At 55.2% G+C, this 20,231-nt stretch overlaps 1 protein-coding gene across 3 annotated transcripts; it reads left to right on the forward strand.

Moving 5' to 3' along the window:
• The first annotated feature begins 761 nt into the window (after positions 1 to 761).
• On the forward strand, positions 762 to 9,389 carry TRIM56 (tripartite motif containing 56). Of its 3 annotated transcripts, none has more exons than XM_045462229.1 (4): positions 762 to 1,042; positions 1,144 to 1,217; positions 2,017 to 2,158; positions 2,269 to 9,389. In XM_045462229.1, exon 4 carries the CDS (start codon positions 2,270 to 2,272, stop codon positions 4,580 to 4,582), a length of 2,313 nt encoding a protein of 770 aa, XP_045318185.1. In that variant the 5' UTR covers positions 762 to 1,042; positions 1,144 to 1,217; positions 2,017 to 2,158; position 2,269; the 3' UTR covers positions 4,583 to 9,389. The 3 variants fall into 3 exon arrangements, with proteins under 3 accessions (XP_045318185.1, XP_045318186.1, XP_045318184.1); XM_045462230.1 differs by having other exon boundaries at positions 762 to 1,030; XM_045462228.1 differs by having other exon boundaries at positions 807 to 1,042; positions 1,144 to 1,202.
• The last annotated feature ends 10,842 nt before the right edge of the window (positions 9,390 to 20,231 follow it).

The following is a 20,231-nucleotide window of genomic DNA, read 5'->3' on the forward strand; positions in this document are numbered from 1 at the left end:
CACCTCCAGACTCGCAAAGCCTGCCCTCCTTCCTTCACCTCCCTCCCGAGGGTGAGTCATCAGTGCTGTGGTGTCAACAATAGCTCCTTGAAGGATTCCATCCTCCTCCACCCTCCGCTAGGTCCTACGGCCACTGGGTCTGCTCCAACCTCTCCACTTTTTACCTGGACCCTGCAGCCAGAGTGAGCACTCCTTGGTTCAGCATCCTGCTGAAAGCCCATCACTGTGGACCAAGGGATGCATACAGGAATAGATACGCAAGAAATCAACTTTCATATCTCAACTGTAGAATCTAAGTGGTAGGTATATGAGTATTTGTGGCAATTCCTTCAACTTTTTTGTGCTTCAAATTTTTCATAAGATATTGGGGAAAATATCCTTCAATGCTTTCTTTTGACTTCTTGGATAAAACTCAGACTCCTTCATGTACACCATAAGGCCCTCTATGATATGGCCTCTGCGTCACTCTATAACATCATCTGCCGCCACTCACACGTCCCTTCCCATAAACCATCCTGAAATACTTGGAGCTACTGGGGAGAGTTGGGGTATTTCATTCCTCTGTGCCCACCGATTTGCTGTTCCCAATTCCCAAAATGTTCTTCCCTGCGTTCTTCCTCCCAACCTCCTCTGTGCCCTTCAAACTCATCTCAAGTGATGCCTCCTCCAGGAAGCCTTCGCGGACTCATCTGGTTCCTCTGCTTCTCCCCTCTCCCCTGGCTCGGCAAAGGTTTAAGGCGTGCAGGGCCCCACCTAGGACTAGATTGGCGGCTGTGCCGCCTCACTGGAGGCCTGGCCCGAGGGCTGGGCTCTAGTTACATGGCTCTGAACCGAGGAGGAGCTCTCATTTCTCCCCTCAGAGGATGCGTCCTCGGGCAGGTCCTCTGCGTGTGCCACAAACACACTTAGCTGGCTGAGCGGATCCTGATGCTGGATCTCACAGGGCGACCTGGGGAGCCCCGCCGAGCCCCGCGGCCTGCAGCAGGGGCCGCGCCGGCCAGGGGTGGAGGCCCCCCCTCCCGAGGAAGAGGTCCGGCCTGGGGTAGGGAAGAAGGCGGGGCCTGAGGCCGTGCGAGTCGGTGTCCCGGGCTGGGGACGGAAGTTGCAGAAGTACCATTACTTTCAGTTTTGTTTCTCTTTCAGGCACCAGCCCCAGCGGCTTCCAGGCCCCGGGCCCCCCACGCCCCGTCCCGGAGCCCAAGGTCAGCTCAGACCTGGTAAGCAGGGCGGATGACGGAAGAGCTGGAAGGCGTGGGGGGAAGGGAGCGGGAGGAAGAGGAAGGGGGAGGGGAGGGACCCGGAAGGCGGGAGGAGAGGAGAGGGTGGGAGGGAGCACCCCACCTCGCCCCACTCCGGGGCCAGAGGCCTGAGGCTTACCTGGGAAAGGCCTCCTCCCACTCTCTGGCCTGTCCTCCCCGACCCCACGCTCCAGAAGTTTGAGGGAACACCCCCCTCCCGCAGTCTCTTCCTGGAGGATTTCGTCCACTGTGCTGGGATCTGGGGGGGAGTCACAGACGGGTCCACACAACTCCCCTTCAGAGGCTTCTAGGAAAGCTGAGGCCTCTTTCAGCAGGACAGGTAGAAAGAAAGGCCTCTAGGAGATGAGGCACAGGTTGCGGTGACCCCAAGGTCTAAGAGCTAGAAGGAGCGCAAGGCCGCCCCCTCCCCACAGCCTTACTTCCACCTGCTCCAGAACCCTCCCAGGGGTAATTGGGCAGGAAGTGGGGCCCCTTGACCCCTGATGCGGTTCCCAGGGTCTAGAAGACAGGTGTGAGGGGCTACAGGAGTTGGGGCCCCTTACCCTGCCCCAGTTGCCACAAGTAGAGATGACTGCGCAGCGGGACCCTCTCCTATGTCCTCTCTGCCTGCACCCCACCCCTGCACCGGTCCCCAGCAGGGCCTCAGGACTACTCACACAGGGCTAGCGCCACACTTGCCAACAGGCCTGTCAACCCTGGGGTGCTGATCATCACACAGCTCCCTAAGGCTGGGCTTCTTGGTCTGGTTCTTTCTCAGGGCACTAGGCACAAGGTACAAAGCAGGAAGCATTTGCTTTTTTGCATTTGCTGAATGTATGCCCGGAGAGGGGCGGCTCCCTAGCTCAAGAGCAAGCGGCCACAGGCCCTGGAAGACCAGAAGGACGTTCCCGGCCATTCAGGTGAGACCTCAGCCCTGGCGGGGCTTGGGGATGGGGGGAGAGGCAGGCTGGCAGGCTGGAGGCAACGTGGAGGTACCCTCTGCCCTCTGACCCCGACCTCTCCCTTGCAGCATGGTTTCCCAGGGATCCTCACCCTCCCTACTGGAAGCCCTGAGCAGCGACTTCCTGGCCTGTAAAATATGCCTGGAGCAGCTTCGGGCACCCAAAACGTTGCCCTGCCTGCACACCTACTGCCAGGACTGCCTGGCCCAGCTGGCCGAGGGAGGCCACCTCCGATGCCCTGAGTGCCGAGAGACCGTGCCCGTGCCACCGGCGGGCGTGGCCGCCTTCAAGACCAACTTCTTTGTCAACGGGCTCCTGGATTTGGTGAGGGCCCGGGCTGGCGGAGACCTGCGCGCGGGGAAGCCAGCCTGCGCGCTGTGTCCCCTGATGGGGGGGGCCGGCACGGGGGGGCCGGCCACTGCCCGGTGCCTGGACTGCGCGGACGACCTGTGCCAGGCCTGCGCTGACGGGCACCGCTGCACTCGGCAGACCCACACCCACCGGGTGGTGGACCTGGTGGGCTACCGGGCAGGCTGGTACGACGAGGAGGCCCGGGAGCGCCAGGCGGCCCAGTGCCCTCAGCACCCGGGAGAGGCCCTGCGCTTCCTGTGCCAGCCCTGCTCCCAGCTGCTGTGCCGCGAGTGCCGCCTGGACCCCCACCTGGACCATCCCTGCCTGCCACTGGCGGAGGCTGTGCGCGCCCGCAGGCCAGGCCTGGAGGAGCTGTTGGCAGGCGTGGACAGCAACCTGGCGGAGCTTGAGGCCGCCCGGATGACGGAAAAGGAAGCTTTGGCCCGGCTGCGGGAACAGGCAGCTAGGGTGGGAATGCAGGTGGAGGAAGTGGCCGAGGGGGTCCTCCGGGCCCTACTAGCCCAGAAGCAGGAGGTGCTGGGGCAGCTACGGGCCCACGTAGAGGCTGCGGAGGAGGCTGCTCGGGAGAGACTGGAGGAGCTGGAGGGCCGGGAGCAGGTGGCCAGGGCGGCGGCCGCCTTTGCCCGTCGGGTGCTCAGCTTGGGTCGCGAGGCCGAGATACTTTCTCTGGAAGGGGCGATTGCCCAGAGGCTCCGGCAGCTGCAGGGCTGTCCCTGGATGCCAGGGCCATCCCCCCGCCTGCTGCCCCAGCTGGAGTTCCATCCTGGGCTCCTGGACAAGAACTGCCGCCTGCTAGGGCTCTCCTTTGAGGAACAGCCCCAGAAGGACGGTGGGCAAGAAGGAGCTGGAAGCCAGGGAGGTGATGAAACTTCGAGCCTGAGAGAGGACGGAGCCAAGTCAGAGAGACATGGTGGAATCCAGCCCCAGAGTAGGGCTGGAGCTTGCACCCCAAAGGAGAACAGAGCCCAGACACCCCAGGAGGATGGAACCCAGACCCCAAAGGAGGACAGAGCCAAGACACCCCAGGAAGACGGAGCCCAGACTCCAAAAGAGGGCAGAGCCCAGACACCCCTAGAAGATGAAGGAGCCCAGACCCCGAGGGGTGGCAGATCCAACAAGAAGAGGAAGTTCAAAGGCAGGCTCAAGTCAGTTTCCCGGGAGCCCAGCCCAGTGCCTGGGCTGAACCTGGAGGGCTCTGGCCTCCTCCCCAGGCCCATTTTCTCCTGCAGCTTCCCCACGCGGATGCCAGGAGACAAGCGGTCTCCCCGCATCACAGGGCTCTGTCCCTTTGGCCCCCGGGAGATCCTCGTGGCAGATGAGCAGAATAGGGCGCTGAAGCGCTTCTCCCTCAATGGCGACTACAAGGGCGCGGTGCCCGTCCCCGAGGGCTGCTCCCCATGTAGCGTGGCTGCCCTGCAGGGAGCAGTGGCCTTCTCGGCCGGCGCGAGGCTCTACCTCATCAGCCCTGATGGTGAGGTGCAGTGGCGCCGGGCCCTGAGCCTCTCCCAGGCCAGCCACGCTGTGGCTGCCATGCCGAGTGGGGACCGTGTGGCCGTCAGTGTGTCAGGCCACGTGGAAGTGTACAACATGGAAGGCAGCCTGGCCACCCGGTTCATCCCTGGGGGCAAGGCCAACAGGGGCCTGCGGGCGCTGGTGTTCCTGACCACCAGCCCCCAGGGCAATTTTGTGGGGTCCGACTGGCAGCAGAACAGCGTGGTGGTCTGTGATGGTCTGGGTCAGGTGATTGGTGAGTACCGGGGGCCAGGCCTGCATGGCTGCCAGCCAGGCTCTGTGTCCGTGGATAAGAAAGGCTACATCTTCCTGACCCTTCGCGAGGTCAACAAGGTGGTGATCCTGGATCCAAAGGGGTCACTGCTCGGCGACTTCCTGACGGCCTATCATGGCCTGGAAAAGCCTAGGGTGACCACCATGGTGGACGGCAGGCACCTGGTTGTGTCTCTCAGTAACGGGACCATTCATGTCTTTCGGGTCCGGTCTCCTGATAGTTAAAGGGCTAGGACAGGAGAGGGGCTGGGGAGGGATGGGGGGGGGGTGCTGGGGCTATGGGGGGACGAGGGAGGCAAGGCCGCCATGGGATGTGGTGGCTGAGGGTGTTTTCTGGAAGGCAGGGGCTGGCAACCTTTCAATGTGAAGTGCCAAACTGCTAACCCCTCTTCAGGGTGTTGTGGGGATGGGACCAAGGGCAGCGGTGTGACCACAGCTCTCAGAAGCAGGGGAGGAAGGGAGGAGTGCGCCGAGAGCTAACTGTGTCTCCTGCTTTTGGGGGGTGACTGCTGCTTCCATCGCCACCCTTGTAGGTCAAGTTTCTGAAATTTGTAAGCTTGTGCTGATTGGCGTTCTTCAAAACTACTCCCGATGGGATGGCCCAGGGAGAGTCTTGGCGAGGCTGGCAGAAGGAATCCTCCGAGTCGAGAAGGGCTTGGGGTATGTCAGGCATGTGCCTTCTAGAAGAGAGCTGAGAACCCAGCTCCCCTCAGACTGGAAGCAGGGACACACCAGGTCAGAAGAGGTCTGGGATTTTGAACCAGCCACAGTCCTGACGTAGAGATCCCTCTGAGGGTGGGCTTTGTGGGGGACCAAGTACAGATACCAGCTGAGGCCAAGAGGTGTGTACCTCAAAGTCCGTGAGGTGAATGTGCCAACAGAAGGGTTGGAGTCTAAAACACAGGGTTCTGAGTATGAGAGGGGAGACCCCGGGGTCTCCCCTCCCACCACCAGGCTAATCCAAGGCAAGACCTACATAGGATGTATAATCTCTGCTTTGATGTCTTTACACTTCCTAGAGTCTTATTTTTAGTTCCCCTTAGTTTTCCGGTGTGATTCCTTTCGAGAAAATTTGGGTTTGGCAGAACTAAAGGGTGAAGGAGTTTGCCTTCAGGTGGGCCATTACTGTGGGAAAAACAGCCTACCCTAACCCTGGAGGCCAGGTGCTGGACTGTGGGGCCGAACCAGATGGAAAACTTGAGAAGTCAGTTGTGGGGCTGGGCTGGGTGGAGGGATGAAACCCACAGGGAATTCTGCTAGAGGTGAGCCGTGACCACTGCACTCTTGCATGGGCCATGGCAGCACCAGAACCGAGGTGGACGTGTTGAGCCTGGGGCTGTCGTGAGATGACCAAAGGGAATCTTAATCTAGGGATCATGGACAATGGAATGTTCATGGGGACCAGAGGGATTTTGGACAAGTCCAGAGGGAAAGTGCAAGGGAAAAGAAAACCCTTTTCTGGAGAGGTCGTTGCTTACTCCGTTGAAGTCATGGGGGAAATCATCAAGGTCAAGTGTACAAATTCAATTATATAAAAACTGGAAATGTATACACAGCAAAAAAAATAATGAAAAGGAAAGGAAAGCCAGTAAGATGAGGAAATTATGTAGAATTGGTCCAAGTAAGGGCTGAGCCTCCAGTACAAGCAATGACCAAGAGATCTACTTGGTTAAAAGACCAATCAGGCGATGTACGCAGGAGGAAATGCACACAGGCCAGGACTAGGAAACTATAAACTAAAGTCAACTACTTGGCATTCACCAAAAATATATTAAAAATACGTCATGGGGAGGTAGACTGCTGGCATTATAAAGTGTGATGCTTTCTGGAGAACAATTTGGCAATAGTTGACAAAGGTAAAAAGAAATGACCATAGGACTAAGTTATCTCACTTTGGGGAATACGTTCTGGGAAAATAATTCAAGAGGAAGAAAGTAGTTGCACAGAGATATTTGTGGCCGTCTTATATGTCACAGTCATTGACTGGAAACTGCTTGGCTGTGAGGGACAGCCAAGCAGCTTGTGGTCTGTTCGGACCATGAGCTATTGCCTTCACGTATGACAACTATGAAAACTATTTAGAAGAATATGTTATGTGATGCAATCATAGCAAAAAGAGAGAGAGAGAGAGAGAGAGAGAGAGGGAATTTGGGATTATGACCACTTAATGATAGCAACAAGGTAAAAGTATGTCTGAATAGTTACCGAGTGGAAATATGTTCAACATTTGTAAATAGTGATTTGGGAGACTGAGTTCTGAGTTCTTTCGTGTACATATATATGCACATTCATATATGCACATTCCTACTTCAGTTCTTATTGACCATTAGGTAACATATATGCTTAATATTTACTTCAAAAACATACACCTCTAGAAATGATGTGTGAGCATAGCTATTGGATTTACAAATGAATGTGTCAGTTGGTATAAACGAGACTGTCCAGTTGAAGGAGAGGCAGGAGTCTGGAGGAGAATCCCAGCTGGCCAGGGCCTGGCAGGGAGGAAGGGCAGAGCAGAGGAGCAGAGGCTTGTCTGCAGAGGTTGGAGAGTCCTCTCGGGTGATCAGATCATTGTGGAGTGTCCACAAAACAGGGGAAGGTCATATTGAGTTCACCAACTAATTCAGAACAACTGGAAACCAAGTGGTATTTCTACAGAACCAACTAGTATAGAGGAAGTTGTACGGGGGTGGGGGTGGGGCAGTGTCTCATCTGCTTTGCAAGTTCTATTTCCAGAGTGAGCACAGGGATGGCTCATGGTAGGTGCTCAATAAATGTCTGTGAAATGAACAGACAGTGGTAAGACTCTTGTAGAGGTTTCCCACCTCAGATGTCTAAGCCCCAGCCAACCAAGCTGTCCAAAAGCTTGGCTTGTGAGAAATTTCTGGTAGGGGGCACTATGGACACAGTCCACCATATGCCTCCTGGGGGGTGGCCCTCCTCTGAGTCACAAAAGAGGTGAGATTGGGGTGACTTGATTGTGTGTGAAGGGGGACCTGGGAGGTCATAGGCTCTAGGGGGTCATACACCTTCAGGTTAGCAGAGCCGTTCTGAGGGTTGCATTGGAACCACAGGAACGCCATCTGGCTGCAAGAAGAGAATCCCACAGATGCTTCAGAGCTGCGGGAACCACTTGGCTTTCCAGAAGGCTGTAGGAATCCTGGGAAGCCAGGTATTGGAAGATTGACGGAAGTACTAACTTTTCCTCGTTGAGGGGTAGGGGTGGGAAGGCAGAGAACACTGGCAAAACGTGAAATGCAAGAGAAGTACAGTATTGAGTGTGCTATGGAGGTAAAATCTCCATCACCTTACCCGTGACCTAGGAATCCCACTCAGAACCAAAAGAAAATTCTTGGTTAAACTAAAGATGTGAAGAAATCAGGAACATCATGAAAGATGCAACACCCCTCCCCTACATACACACACACACACACACACACACACACACACACACCACATTGGGCTTGTAACAATTTTCATTCCATTTCGTGTTTGGAACTTTCCAGGTTGTGCATATACTGGTGAAAGGAGCATGCCGTCCCGGTAGGGAGAGGGTGGGTAGAAAACCTCTTTCGTAGTCTTTGTGTCTAAAGGGAAGTGAATGAGGTAGCAGAGACCTAGGTTGAGTGCTGGCTCCTCCACAAGACAGCTGTGTGATCTTGGCTAGCTTCCTAACCTCTCTGAACCTCCATTTCTATGTCAGTAAAATACACAACATACCCACTTCACAGGGTTGTCATGAGTGCTGGGTGAGAAGCACAGAGAAGTGTTTTGCATACCATGAAGTTCAGATCCGAAGTGTGGGTTAGGAAAAAGCTCAGCCAACTTGTACTGACTTCATATGGACTGTTCTGCCAGTGCAAGCCTGAATGGGGATGTTATAGGAACATGTTGACGAGGTCAAAGCTCAAGAAGGTCTGGGTAGAGTTGTTCCCTGTTTCTCTTTTGGAGGAGATGTTTTGCCTTGCCGCATTTATTTGAAGAAGCCATATGTAAGACACAACAGTAATTGTAGGAGCAGAAGGGACCAATGGCCAGCTTGCTAAGACTCAGTGCTGTTCCTAAAAGCCAGCTGAGAACCAGACTGTGCTAAATTAAGGACCGATAACCATAGACATTTAGGAAAAATTCAAAATGGCAGGCGTGGCCTGATCTTTTGATAATTTAGAGAAAATATAACTCGGAAGGGACTAACTTCCCCTTCCATTGTAATCTTATAATTACTATATCTATAAAGCCATGTTACCTAATACATGCTTAAGAGGGAGAATTCCAGAGGGGCAGAGGTCTGAGAGAGAAGTCAGAAATCTTCCAAGGAAATCGGTAAAGTCGGTGATCTGAGCTGGGCAGGATTCAATAGGTGGTTGCCAAGGCCAAGGTGTTTGACCATCTCTCCGTGGCAGGTCAGCTGACACTATAGCTATCCTGTAAATTGAGTGGGAGATTGGACACAGGGCATAGAGGTCTGTTTCAGCAGAGGGGAAGGCGATTTTGGACTAGCTGGGGCAGAGAACTGCCAGAGCGGGTGCTCAGGAAGATGTTCCTGGCAGGAGAAAGATCAAGCTCAGATGCAAGCTTAGGAAAATAGGTAGTTTGACTGAAGATCACAGAACCAGCCTACCCAACTGGTTCATGAATATAGCTTAATTAAACGGATCAGGACAGAAGCAAAAACAGGTTTTCTGGGGACCATAGACGCCTTTGACAGGAGAGTGGAGTAGTACAGTGGGATCAGGCAAGACCTCACCTGAAGCCCCAGGTGAGGAATCTTTGGGACCATATAAAGAGGCGATTAGGAAGGAGGTTTGGAAGGACAACTTGACTTGTCTCTGGAGAAACTTTGAACCGGTTAGCTCAGCAGCCAAAAGAGACAGGGTTGGAGACAGAATCGAGACCTCAGTACCCATGGGGTCAGCCCAGCAAAGTTTTAGTTGCCATGGGCTGAAGAATCTGTGTTGTAAACTCTTTCATTCCTTCGTGTACTTTGTATTTTTCTTCCGTTTGGTAATAAATTCTTCTGAAAAAATGTGAACCTTTTCTTACATGGATTCATGGCTGTGGGAAACTGTCAACACCAAAGCCCAGAGAGCAAAGGTATCATGGCCACCCCTGCTGTAGCTCCAAAGATGCCAACATCTCGTCCTTGGGGACACTGCAGGAGGTCCCACCTAGTCCCGGCCACTGCCACCTATAGACAGAGGGCCCTCTAGGCAGAGGTGTCTTGCAGGCTAGGCCTCGGTGGGAGCCAGCCGGTGACCTGGCTCAGCAGGACTGAATGTGGGCACGCTCAGGTGGGGAATGACTGCGTGGAAGTGGGGTGGGGGGCAGGCAAGGGGCCCAGGTCAGGGTGGCTGTGCCCACCACTGGTCTCTGCTTGTTTTCTGGTTTGGAGGAACCAAATAAGCAGCTGTGGGCACCATCCAGCATGCACGGTGGGCCCTGCAGGGCTGGGCGGAACATGTGCCTGCTCGCCAAACCTACCCGCTCTGACCTAGTCTCCAAAGCCCTTGAGGGAGCTCCTGCCCCCAGCTGTGCTGAACCAGAAGGGGAAAGACCTCAGATGTTCTCTCTCTCTCTCTTTTTTTAATGTTTGCTTATTTTTGAGAGGGGGAGAGAGAGACAGCGGGCGCGGGGCAGAGGGAGAGGGAGCCAGAGGATCTGTGCTGACAGCAGCAAGCCCGACGCTGGGCTCAAACTCTGGTCGTGAGATCACGACCAGAGCCAAAGTCAGACGCTTAACGGGCTGAGCCACCCGGGCGCCCCAGTTGTTATTTCTAACTCACACAACCTCTGACTTCCCCATCAAATACAGTAGATGGAATAGCAGTTACTGAGTGCCCGCCCACCTGTGCTTCATACCCATCGGCTTCCAGAAGCTTCAACTCCTACAGAGTAGGAATCGTTAGCATTATTTGACAGACAAGGAAACCAAAGGTGGCGAGGCTTGCTCTTGGATCCTGACTCCGAAGCTGCCCTTCCAACCAGCTCTGAATCCTAAGCCTATGTTCCTCTTCTCTCCTTCGTCAATGACGGCCGAATGAAATGAGATCTGAGGTTCCTTCCTGAGCTAAGAGACCAGGCCCTTGTCCCTATAATAGGACTGGAATCTAACACAGGAAGGGAAACTCAGAGATACTTCTGAGCATCCCAGCGGCTAGTGCTCACTGCAGGGGGGTGGGGCGGGGGGAGCAAGACGGAGAAGAGAAGACAGCGGAGGAGACAATGTTTTGAGTGGCCTGGTGGGGAAGCAGGGGGTGGGAGTCAGGGCCCACCACTGCTGCGGTGACAGCCTGAAAAAGAATTCCGCAATTCATCATCGAATGACTCAGCCTGGCTTTGGACCGGAGCCTCTGTGAACCCCGGGGAGCATGACTCAGCAGCTGAGGGGGCCAGGCGCAGGAGAGGCTGCCGCGGTCCATGTGAGCGGTAACTGTGGGGAGAACGGCCTGTTCCAGGCCCCAAACCCCAAGGCGGAGCGTCTGCCTCTGTGGTCAGACACACACGGCCTGGGGTTCCTAGCCATGTGGCCAAGCCTCCTCCCTCAGACCTGGGTCTCCTCTTCTGCAGGCCTGGCTGCCTCCTTTCCCCATGGCCTTGGGGTCTGCTGCAGGATACTGTGGCCACAGACTCTGGGGGCCTCTTTCCCCTTCACTGCTCTGCCAGGGTCAGGCCGGCCTCTCTAGAAGGGCAGCAGGGGCCCCACTGTAGGGGCGGGGGAAGGCGGGCACATGTCACAGGCAGGGCACGCGACTAGACAGATGGTCACAGCATCCCTCCTCCTGCTGAGGGCCGGGGAATGGGGCGCTCTGCTCTTGATTTTGCTCAAGGGTTAACTCAGAAAACGTCTCTTCCCCCTCAGAAATTTTCTCTCCCCTTAACACTCAGGTCAGGACAGTCCATCAACTTACCAGCTGAAAACAGCCAAAGCAACGGGGAGACAGAATGGCCCCCGAGTCCTATGGGGGAGGCCGGGACACAGAGGGTTGTAGGTCAGCAGGAGGGCACACAGACCCGCTCCTCCCCGCCAGTGCCTGGGCACTCTTGTCTGGTGACCCCAGTTACTTTCTCACCTTGATTATTCATACAGTTCTTTCCTCCCCTGCCAAACCCTCAGGACAAGAACTTCTGATTCACATGGAGCATTCCATGATCAGGTGTTCTGTAAATATTTGTTGGTTGAAAGAACAAATGAGTGAATCTGTGCTAAAACACTAGTCACCATCCCTAAGGTCAGAGGAAGCCCTGGGAGGAGAAGACAGGCCCTGGGGCAAGAGACGACTATCCCTCCTCCTTAGAAGGGAGGCATGAATAGAAGTTATCCAAATTCTGGGGGGGAAAGATAGTAATCCCGCTGTGCTGTCCTTTTTCTTTTTCCCACCACTCCTTTAACCTTCTAAGGTGCTATTTCACTTAATTGTTTATCCTGTTTATTGATTATTGTTTGTGTTTCCCCCCCAGTTGCTACCCTGGAAGGATCCAAGCCCCAGAAGGCATTTTGTCTATTTCATGCACTGATCTAACCTACGTGCCTGGGGTATAGTAGATACTGAATGAATGAATGAATCAATCAATCAATCAATCAATCAATGGTATCTATTGAGCATTTACTCTGAACCAGGCCCCATTTTACATGTATTATCTCATTTTGTGCCCTTAACAGTTCTAGGAAGTAGTATTACTGTCTTCCCTGGTTTAAAGATGAGGAAGGTGAGGGGCGCCTGAGTGACTCAGTCGACTAAGTTCCCGACTTCAGCTCTGATCATGATCTCATGGCTCATGGGTTTGGGCCCCACGTCGGGCTCTGTGCTGACAGCACAGAGCCTGGAGCCTGCTTCGGATTCTGTGTCTCCCTCTCTCTCTGCCCCTCCCCTGTTCACACTCAGGGACTCTCAAAAATAAATAAACGTTAAAAAAAAAAAGAAAGAGATTAAAAATGAGGAAGGTGAGGTTAGAGATTATGTAACACGAACAAGATCACCAGGAGCTGGGCAAGGGGCTGGGCAGAGGCCAACGCCAGCTGTGGTCTGCCTAGGGACAGCTTTCTATCGCTCCCCAGGGAAACACTGCACACACCAGGCCTTCCAGGAAAGCCACACCCGCTTCATCCCTTCTGGTTGATGTTTTTCTTTATCCTTCTTCCTACCGACTTCCCACATGATCCCGTCCCACCCCCAGAAGATATCTCTGCCCTGAAACACAGCACCCCAGCTTCCAGACTTTTCCTGGCAGAACCGCAGAGGCCTGAGAGCAGAGAAGGGGACTGGGGAACCTAGGCCTGGCTCTCCCCACCCAGGCCCTGCAGAGTTGAGGCAGGAATGTTCCTGTAGCCCACTCCCTAACACCTCCCTTCCTGCTGTCCCTCAGACTGTGTGGGAGGCTCCCCAGCCCCAAGTTCAAGGAAGGCAGAAACCCCCAGATCACTTTTCTGTAGGCTTCCCACCGCTGGGAAGTAGGCTAGAACACAAGAAGGCCTCTGCCCACGCCAGGGGGCCAGTGCTCCCAGACACGTCTCCTGGCAAGGACAGCTTTGCAGGCCCCTCACCTCCTACCTCACTCTCCTGGCCCCCTCCCTGCATCCCCTTAAGCTTCTGTGGTTCTCCTGCCAGGAAGAGTCTGGAAGTTGAAGAGATGCTGTGCTTCAGGGCAGAGGTATCTTTTGGGGGTGGGATGGGGTCATGTGGGAAATCAGTAGGAAGAGTGATAAAGAAAAATATCACCAGAAGGCATGAAGCGGGTGTGGCTTCCCCAGAAGGCCTCCTGCAGGGCACCTCCCCAGGGAGTGATGGAGAGCTGGCCTCGGGCAGCCCAGCCCCTTGCTCCTAGTGATCTCTGGGGAAAAGAACGGAGACCCAGGAACAGCAGGAGCAGCGAGAAGCCTACAGACACCTGAGGGCACCCATGTCTGTGCTCAGGGAGACACAGCACCTCCACCTCCCTCCAAGGGCTCAGGAGGGCAGTGAGAGAGCGAGGGTAAGGAGGCTGGGATGACTAAGCAACATCTGGAAACGGGCGGTCGGGGGAGTCAGAAGCTAGACTGGGGGTTGTCAGGGAGAAACTGAGTCCAGATGTTGGGGAAGCAGTACCACGCCTCACACCTGGGATCCTGCCTGTGGCTGGAGCCAAGCATCCTCGCTAGTGTTGACATGAGAGAGGGGGTGTATCTCTGCGGTCTTATAAACATATGGCGGTAGGCATGCCATTAGGATGTTCCCAGGCAGGCATGCACCCCATCAAAGAAGCAAGACTGGAATTTCCCTAAGGCTATCATTTCCTACCATTTAATCCTCAGTCGAGGACCACAGGGCCTCCCAAGGGCAGGTGCTGGGGGAGTGGGCAAGGTGCAGAGCTCTCCAGGAATGCCCCCATGCCCTGTCCACCTCTCCACCCACAAGCCCCTCTCCTAACACAGAAGGTGATATGCTCTCCCTCTGGGGTCTTTCCCTCCAAGAAAGGGATTCAGGGTGAGGACAGCCTCATTTTATCCCAGCTCTGTCACTCACTAACAGGGGACACCCGCATGGGTTTCTTAACCTCTCTGGACCTCGGTTCCTTGCCTGTGTAATGGAGGCAGTGAGATATCCCATGGGGCTCCCAAATGAATAAATGAGATAAAGAATATGAACACACTCAGCCAGCGTCTGGCACATAGGGGATGTCTAGTCAGAGTTCATGGTTCCTTCCTGCCTTCACCTCTTGGGACCACGTGCCTCCTCCCCACACCTTCTGGGCACAAAACACCCGGGCTGAGCTCTTTTCCTTCCACCCCCACGCACCACCACTCAATCAGCCCACCATACAGAAAGCATTTACTGGGCCCTGCCTCTAAGTTACCAATGCAAACAGCAAGAACAAAGATGTGGAGGGAAGACGTGGCCAGCTGGGGTAAGTAGCTGGTCACCCAAATGAAGTGACTTCTCTGTGGAGTTTCATCACATCACAGCCCAGCACTTGATTCTCCAACTAACACGTGCACACCATGGACAAACCCATCTCGGGCGTACTGACGTCAAGCGTGCATACAAGACGCACAAAGGGTAGCGTTAGGAACCAAATGCCAGCTCGTTAGTTTACCGACAGAGCCACTATCCCCAGGCACCTGGGCACCTCTCTCCCGGGGGCTTCAGAATGGAACTGCTGAGGATGGAATTAGAACAATGCCAGGCCAATGGATGACTTTAATGGCTGGATGATAGCCTGAGGTGTCCACACCAACTCAGGACAAGCCAGTCCCAGGGCCCGGCCCTCTGAGGTTTTAGGGACAGAGCACCAACTGTCCTGCACAGCCTAGAGACCCGGCCCCAAGCTGGATCTCCTTGGATCCCCCATTTATAATGAGAAGGAACTCTCTCCTCTGTTGGCATTTTCCCTCAGGCAGAAGACAATGCAGTTAGGTCCCTAAAATCAATTGCAATCTTATCTGCTCTTCTGAGGTTTCACCCAGGTCTCCTTAATTGGATTTGGGATATTTACAGACAGACAGTCTCCTAGGTAATTTCTACAGAGGGCTAATATCCTCTCCTAAACCGGGTTTCTTCCTAATTGGATTCTCCAAAGGCAATGTTAACTTCAAGGTACTTGGCTGTCAGGCCCAAGTCCTGCCCACGTGGGGCAGTATTAAGGGGCAGAGGAGGAAAGCACAGACCCAAACATTTCCTACACGACCCAGTAGGGAGAACAAAATGAACACATGTGGTACAGATGAAGAACCCTCCAATGCTGAATGGTGTGTCTGATCATAAGAGTGTTCAAGTTCAAAGGAGAAACAGCTTAGGGTGGCCTGGAGGATGCTGGAATGGCTTTGGGGAAAAGGTACGATCCAAGCCCCCTTGGGAGGCTCCGTGAAGAGCTGATTTGCATATGAACAGCAGGGGGTGTCTGGAACATTCTAGAGGCCAGAGATGGGTGGGAAAACCAGAAATCAGGCAGTGTAGATGGAGGGGATAGATATGGCAGATGGAGATCCTGTCCCCGCCGTTATGAATGCCTTCCCACTTTCCCTCTTTCACCCACACTGTTGTTGCTCATCTTCCCCACACATGAACTGGGTTTGTTGAGAAACCCGGGAGGCGTCAGGAGGCCCGGCAATTAACACAGACCTGGCACATATACCAGGACCCCCACACACATAAACACACGCTCCTGTCCAGCTGCTGAGTTAATGGTCCACTGGCAGGAAAGCCCTGTCAGAGCAGAAGGGTGGGGAACCTCGGCCCCAGACCAGGAGTGACAGACCCGCGCCTGCCACCTGCCGCGCTGACGATGTGCCTGATTCAGCCCGGAAACCAGGCCGGTGTGCCAGACACAACAAGACGTCCTTCCCCTTACCTACAGTCCCTCGGGGTTCGCAGAAATGATAACAGGGAGTTCCCGAGTCAGGGGCTTTCCGTCTGGGCTCAGCTCCCACCTTAGCCCCATTTCCCCGGGTAAGCCGCTACCACAGGCAGACAAGAACAAAACAGAGGGGGACCCGCCATTTCCTGAAAGGATAAGCACTTGAGGACACAGGTCCCCTGAGCCCATCCTGGGGGTTTAGGTCTACTTGATACACTCAGAGCAGAACGGGGTCTGTTGGCGCTAGTCTAAAACAGGAGCCCCGGGGGCGCCTGGGTGGCTCAGTTGGTTTAGCGTCCAACTTCAGCTCAGGTCATGATCTCACGGTTCGTGAGTTTGAGGCCCACATCAGGCTCTGCGCTGAAAGTGGAGAGCCTACTTCGGATCCTCTGTCTCTCTTTCCTTCAAAAATAAATAAACATTAAAAAAAATAAATAAATTCTCAGTATGGGGCGCCTGAGTGGCTTAGTCAGTTGAGTATCCCACTTCGTGATCTCTCGATCCCACATTGGGCTCTGTGCTGTCAGTGTAGAGCCTGCTTGGGATTCTGTCTCCCCATCTAGAGAGGGACTTGCTCCCCGCTTGCACTTGCTATTGTGCGCACGCTCTCTCTCTCTCTCTCAAAAATAAATAAAGTATTTTTAAAAAATTAAAACAGGAGCTCAGAATAAGAAGGTCCCCCCCCCCCCCAGCTTTCCTGGACCCTAAAGCTCTCCTGTTGGCCCCGCTGTCATTCCACTGGAAGGGTCTAGACCTTGGAAAAGAGAAGACTGCCCTTCTGCTTCCTCAGACCGCCATATCCTTTGACAGAGCTGACCGGTGCAGGGCTGAGGGCTCAGGAGGAAGGAGGGAGGGGTGTCCACCCGCATGGCCCCGAGCTCCTGACGACCATGGCAAGACCGACAGAGGCCGTCTGGGTCTGGGCCAGCCCTATAGGGAGGTGAGCTGGCAGGCTGGGGCTGCACCCTGGGAAAGAGGGAGTATGCCTGAGGGAGCCAGCTGTCGGTCTGGGCTGTGAATAACGGGGGCCTCATCACCACCCCAGAGCTGCAGGGGCAGGAGCACCCAGCACGGGGACTGACTAAGAGAGCAGGTCTAGGCGAGTGGGTGGCGAGCAAGGAGCAGAGTGCCGGGCTCCTACACACAGGGCAAATCCCTTGGCTGCTCTTTGGGCTCCTTCCTTCTCGGGCCCTTCTCCCCACGATTCTGCTTCTCCAGCCTGACATGTCGTCCGCATCCTCTCCACCAAGCCTCTCTGCCTTATCCCAAAGGTCGGGTCCCTGGACTCTTCCTGCCTGCCCCCAGGCCTCAGACATCCCTTGGCTGGATGCCTGATCTCCCGTGTTACTCAAGAGGCATTTGGCACACCCCTCCTTGGAACTCCTTGTCTTTACAGCTGTCTGTCTTTCTACCGGAACAGGGCCCTAAGGCCCTCCAGGGCCAGACCCTTATCCTCGGCCCCAGCACCCTTACACGCCCCGCGGACAGAAAAAGCAATAAAAGCAGTTCTCTGCAAATGCTTGCAGATCATTCTTTCAGGTCTAGCTCACAGGCCCGCTCCCACAGGGGCCTCCCGAGCATTTCACGGGTACCTCTCCTGAGGCATTCGAGGCCAGTTCTGGCTTCTCTGGCTCTGAAGGTGAGGACAGCGCCTCCGTGCCCTGACCGGCTTCTCATGTCCTCTCTGCCTTCTCCACCCATCTCAAAGTCGAGCCTGCAGTCCAAGGTCCACAGATAACCAGCCCACAAACGTGAACAGGGCACAGAAACTGCTAACCGAGCCTATGGGTCAAAGGGCAGTGTGCTCCGTCACCAGGCAACCCGGGCTCAGGGCCTCCGGTAGATCCTTTCTGGGGCGATGAGATCCCTGTCTCCAAAAGCCACCTGGGGGGTGGGGGTGGGGGAAAGCACACGGGTCTGAAATTCCCCACCCCTGTCTGGGGTGGTCTAAGGCTGCAATCTCAATCCCAAAGGGGAGCCAGTAAAGACCAAACCAAATCAGCATCCTGGGATTCTGATTCAAGATTCAAATCATCAGCGATGGGCCCGGCTCTCACGGCTTTTTGAAAGCTCCTGGGTAAGCCTAATGTGAAGCTGGGGCCGAGAGCCACTGGATGAAGCACAGGATGTCACAACTCCCAAGTGAGCGTGGCCTTCGAGGGTATGAAACAGTCAATCATCACGGCTTGAGCCAGAATCAGTTCCTTGCTCAGAGGACAGAAAGGTTCTGAAGGAAGGAGTCAGGGATGGGAAGGGGAGCCGTGGGATATAGTGAGGGAGGAGCCGGGCCCTATCCTGGGTCGGGGGGTTAGGGGCACAGGCCCACAGGGGACACCACGGGGACAGCTGTGGCGCCGAAAAACAGAACGGAGGCAGGGCGTGCTGGAGCCAGCTCCTCTCATTAGCTGAGGGACCTGGAGCAAGAGATCCAACCCATCTCTGTGGCGGTTCCCTCATCTGTAGAATGGGACAGCGCCATCCCCAATCTCTGAGCCAGATGAGAACGAACGCAGGTAATGAGAGGACAGCAGGGCCTGGCAGACAGCAACTTCTCTGCACACTTTAGCCACTGGGACCGCGGCAGTTCGGGGAAAGGGGACTTTTCCCTGCAACTCCGAAGAAAAGGCATGCAGACCCAGCACTTTAGGAATGAAGAGATGTGCAGATCGGCAGCTGCCTAAATAGGGGCACCTGCGGGGCTTGGTTGGTTGAGCGGATGACCTGGGCTCAGGCTGTGACCTCACGGTTTGTGGGTTCTAACCCTGCATCGGGCTCACTGCTCTCAGTGCAGAGCCTGCTTCAGATCCTCTGTCTCCGTCTCTCGCTCTGTCCCTCCCTGACTCGCGCGTTCTTTCCCCTTATCAAAAATAAATAAAACATTTAAAAAAGAAAAGAAACTGCCTAAAGAAATAGACAGGGGCAACCACAAATCCAGACAGCCTGGCACGAGTTTTCGAAGTCTCAGCATCCCTGGCCTTCCCAGTGTGGGAGGCTGGGATGCATCCTGGGGGCATTGCAGCCCCGGTTGGGTGTTTCTGTCTGTCGCTTCCAATGTTAGCTTCTTCTGAGCTCCGAAAGAGGAAGGAACCTCTCACCTCTAGCCCTGCACACAGTGGGGAGCCCTAGGCTGGCCTCCACACCGGGCTGGCCTGACCGCCTTCATTCCAAATGGAGTGCTCAGAGGCTCCAACCTCCGCAAATCCTATCCTAGAACCTAAACTTGCCTTTGACTTGGTTTCTGGCAGCCGACTGGCCATTTGGGGCCGGGGTGATCCCAGCCCCAGCATGACTGGCCTTCTTCGCCAGATGCTACTTCAGTTCTGCCTTTGGCCTCCCTACGATCCTCCTGACCTTGGCAGGAGACCCTGTTTTTTCCTTGTAGGAGCTCATCTGCCTTAGAAGGCCAGAGAGGGTGCAGAGGACCATTTCTCCCAGTTGTCCCGAAGCAGGACCCAGGCCTCCAGCCTTCCACGCCAGCATTCATATCTGGAAGACAGTTCATGACAGGGCTTCCCTAGGCTGGGGGTTGTTTACCTGCTTGGGGCCGGAAGGCCCCGTCCCTTTCCTTGCCCCCATGCTTCCCAGAGGGTGACTGTCTTCAGCGCATTGTTTTCTTTCCGGTGGAATTTCTGCTCTTGAGGACTCAGTGTTCTGTGTTACTCCCGCCGCCACCACCATCGCCAGACCTCACATCCTGGTTTCCTCCTGTCCAGACAGTGCTGGCCACTGGCCAGGACCTCGACCATTCATGGAGAGGACAGGGGCCGAAGACAGCAAAGTGGGAAGCAGGAAGTGGGAAGCTGACACTCCTCCTTGGTCAGGGCCTCAGGCCTCTTCCGTGGGGCCTGCAGAGCGTCCGTGGTGGGCGGTGTGTCCACTGTGGGTGGGCAAGCCCTACCCCGCCTGGTGGTGGGCAGTGTGAGCTCAGTGAGCAAGCCTGGGGCAGACACATGAGGAGGTTTCCCACAGATGGGGACAAACCTTACAAGCTGGAACTTCATGATCCCTGATCAGTTTCTCCTTAGATCTGGTGCAGGACCCGCTCTGGCTCTAAGGAAGCCAAGGAGCCCAGATAGGCCAAGACTGAGGCCAGTCTCCACTGTGGTCACGGGGCAGGGGGTGGATAGCGGACGTGACAGGCAAGACTGCCCCACTTGTGCCAACCGCCCTGCCCATGGCACTTCCCATGCAGCTGCACAAGGTCGGGAGAAGGGGCAGGTGCGGGTGGGGGTGGCTCATGCCTCCCCTTTCCTGCCCTAGACCCCAGCCCGCATGGAAGCTCCAGGAAAGAGCCTAAGTCTGATTCCTGGGGTGTTAAATATCCCCCAGGTTAGCCTGCCCTGCCCCCCACCCCGGAGCCCTTCTCAGGCCTGAACTGCCTCACGTTGCCATCTGGGCTCCCTCCCCCAGCACCCCCACACTGCCATGTGAATAAGTTATTTGCTCTGCCTTCATCAGCCTTTACTCACAGTCCTAATACTTCTTGACATATTTGTGGGGGCACAGCAAGGCCCCCCAGGCAAGGGACTCAAGAGAAGGGCAT

Source organism: Leopardus geoffroyi, chromosome E3, assembly GCF_018350155.1.
Source record: "Leopardus geoffroyi isolate Oge1 chromosome E3, O.geoffroyi_Oge1_pat1.0, whole genome shotgun sequence".
NCBI lineage: Eukaryota > Metazoa > Chordata > Mammalia > Carnivora > Felidae > Leopardus > Leopardus geoffroyi.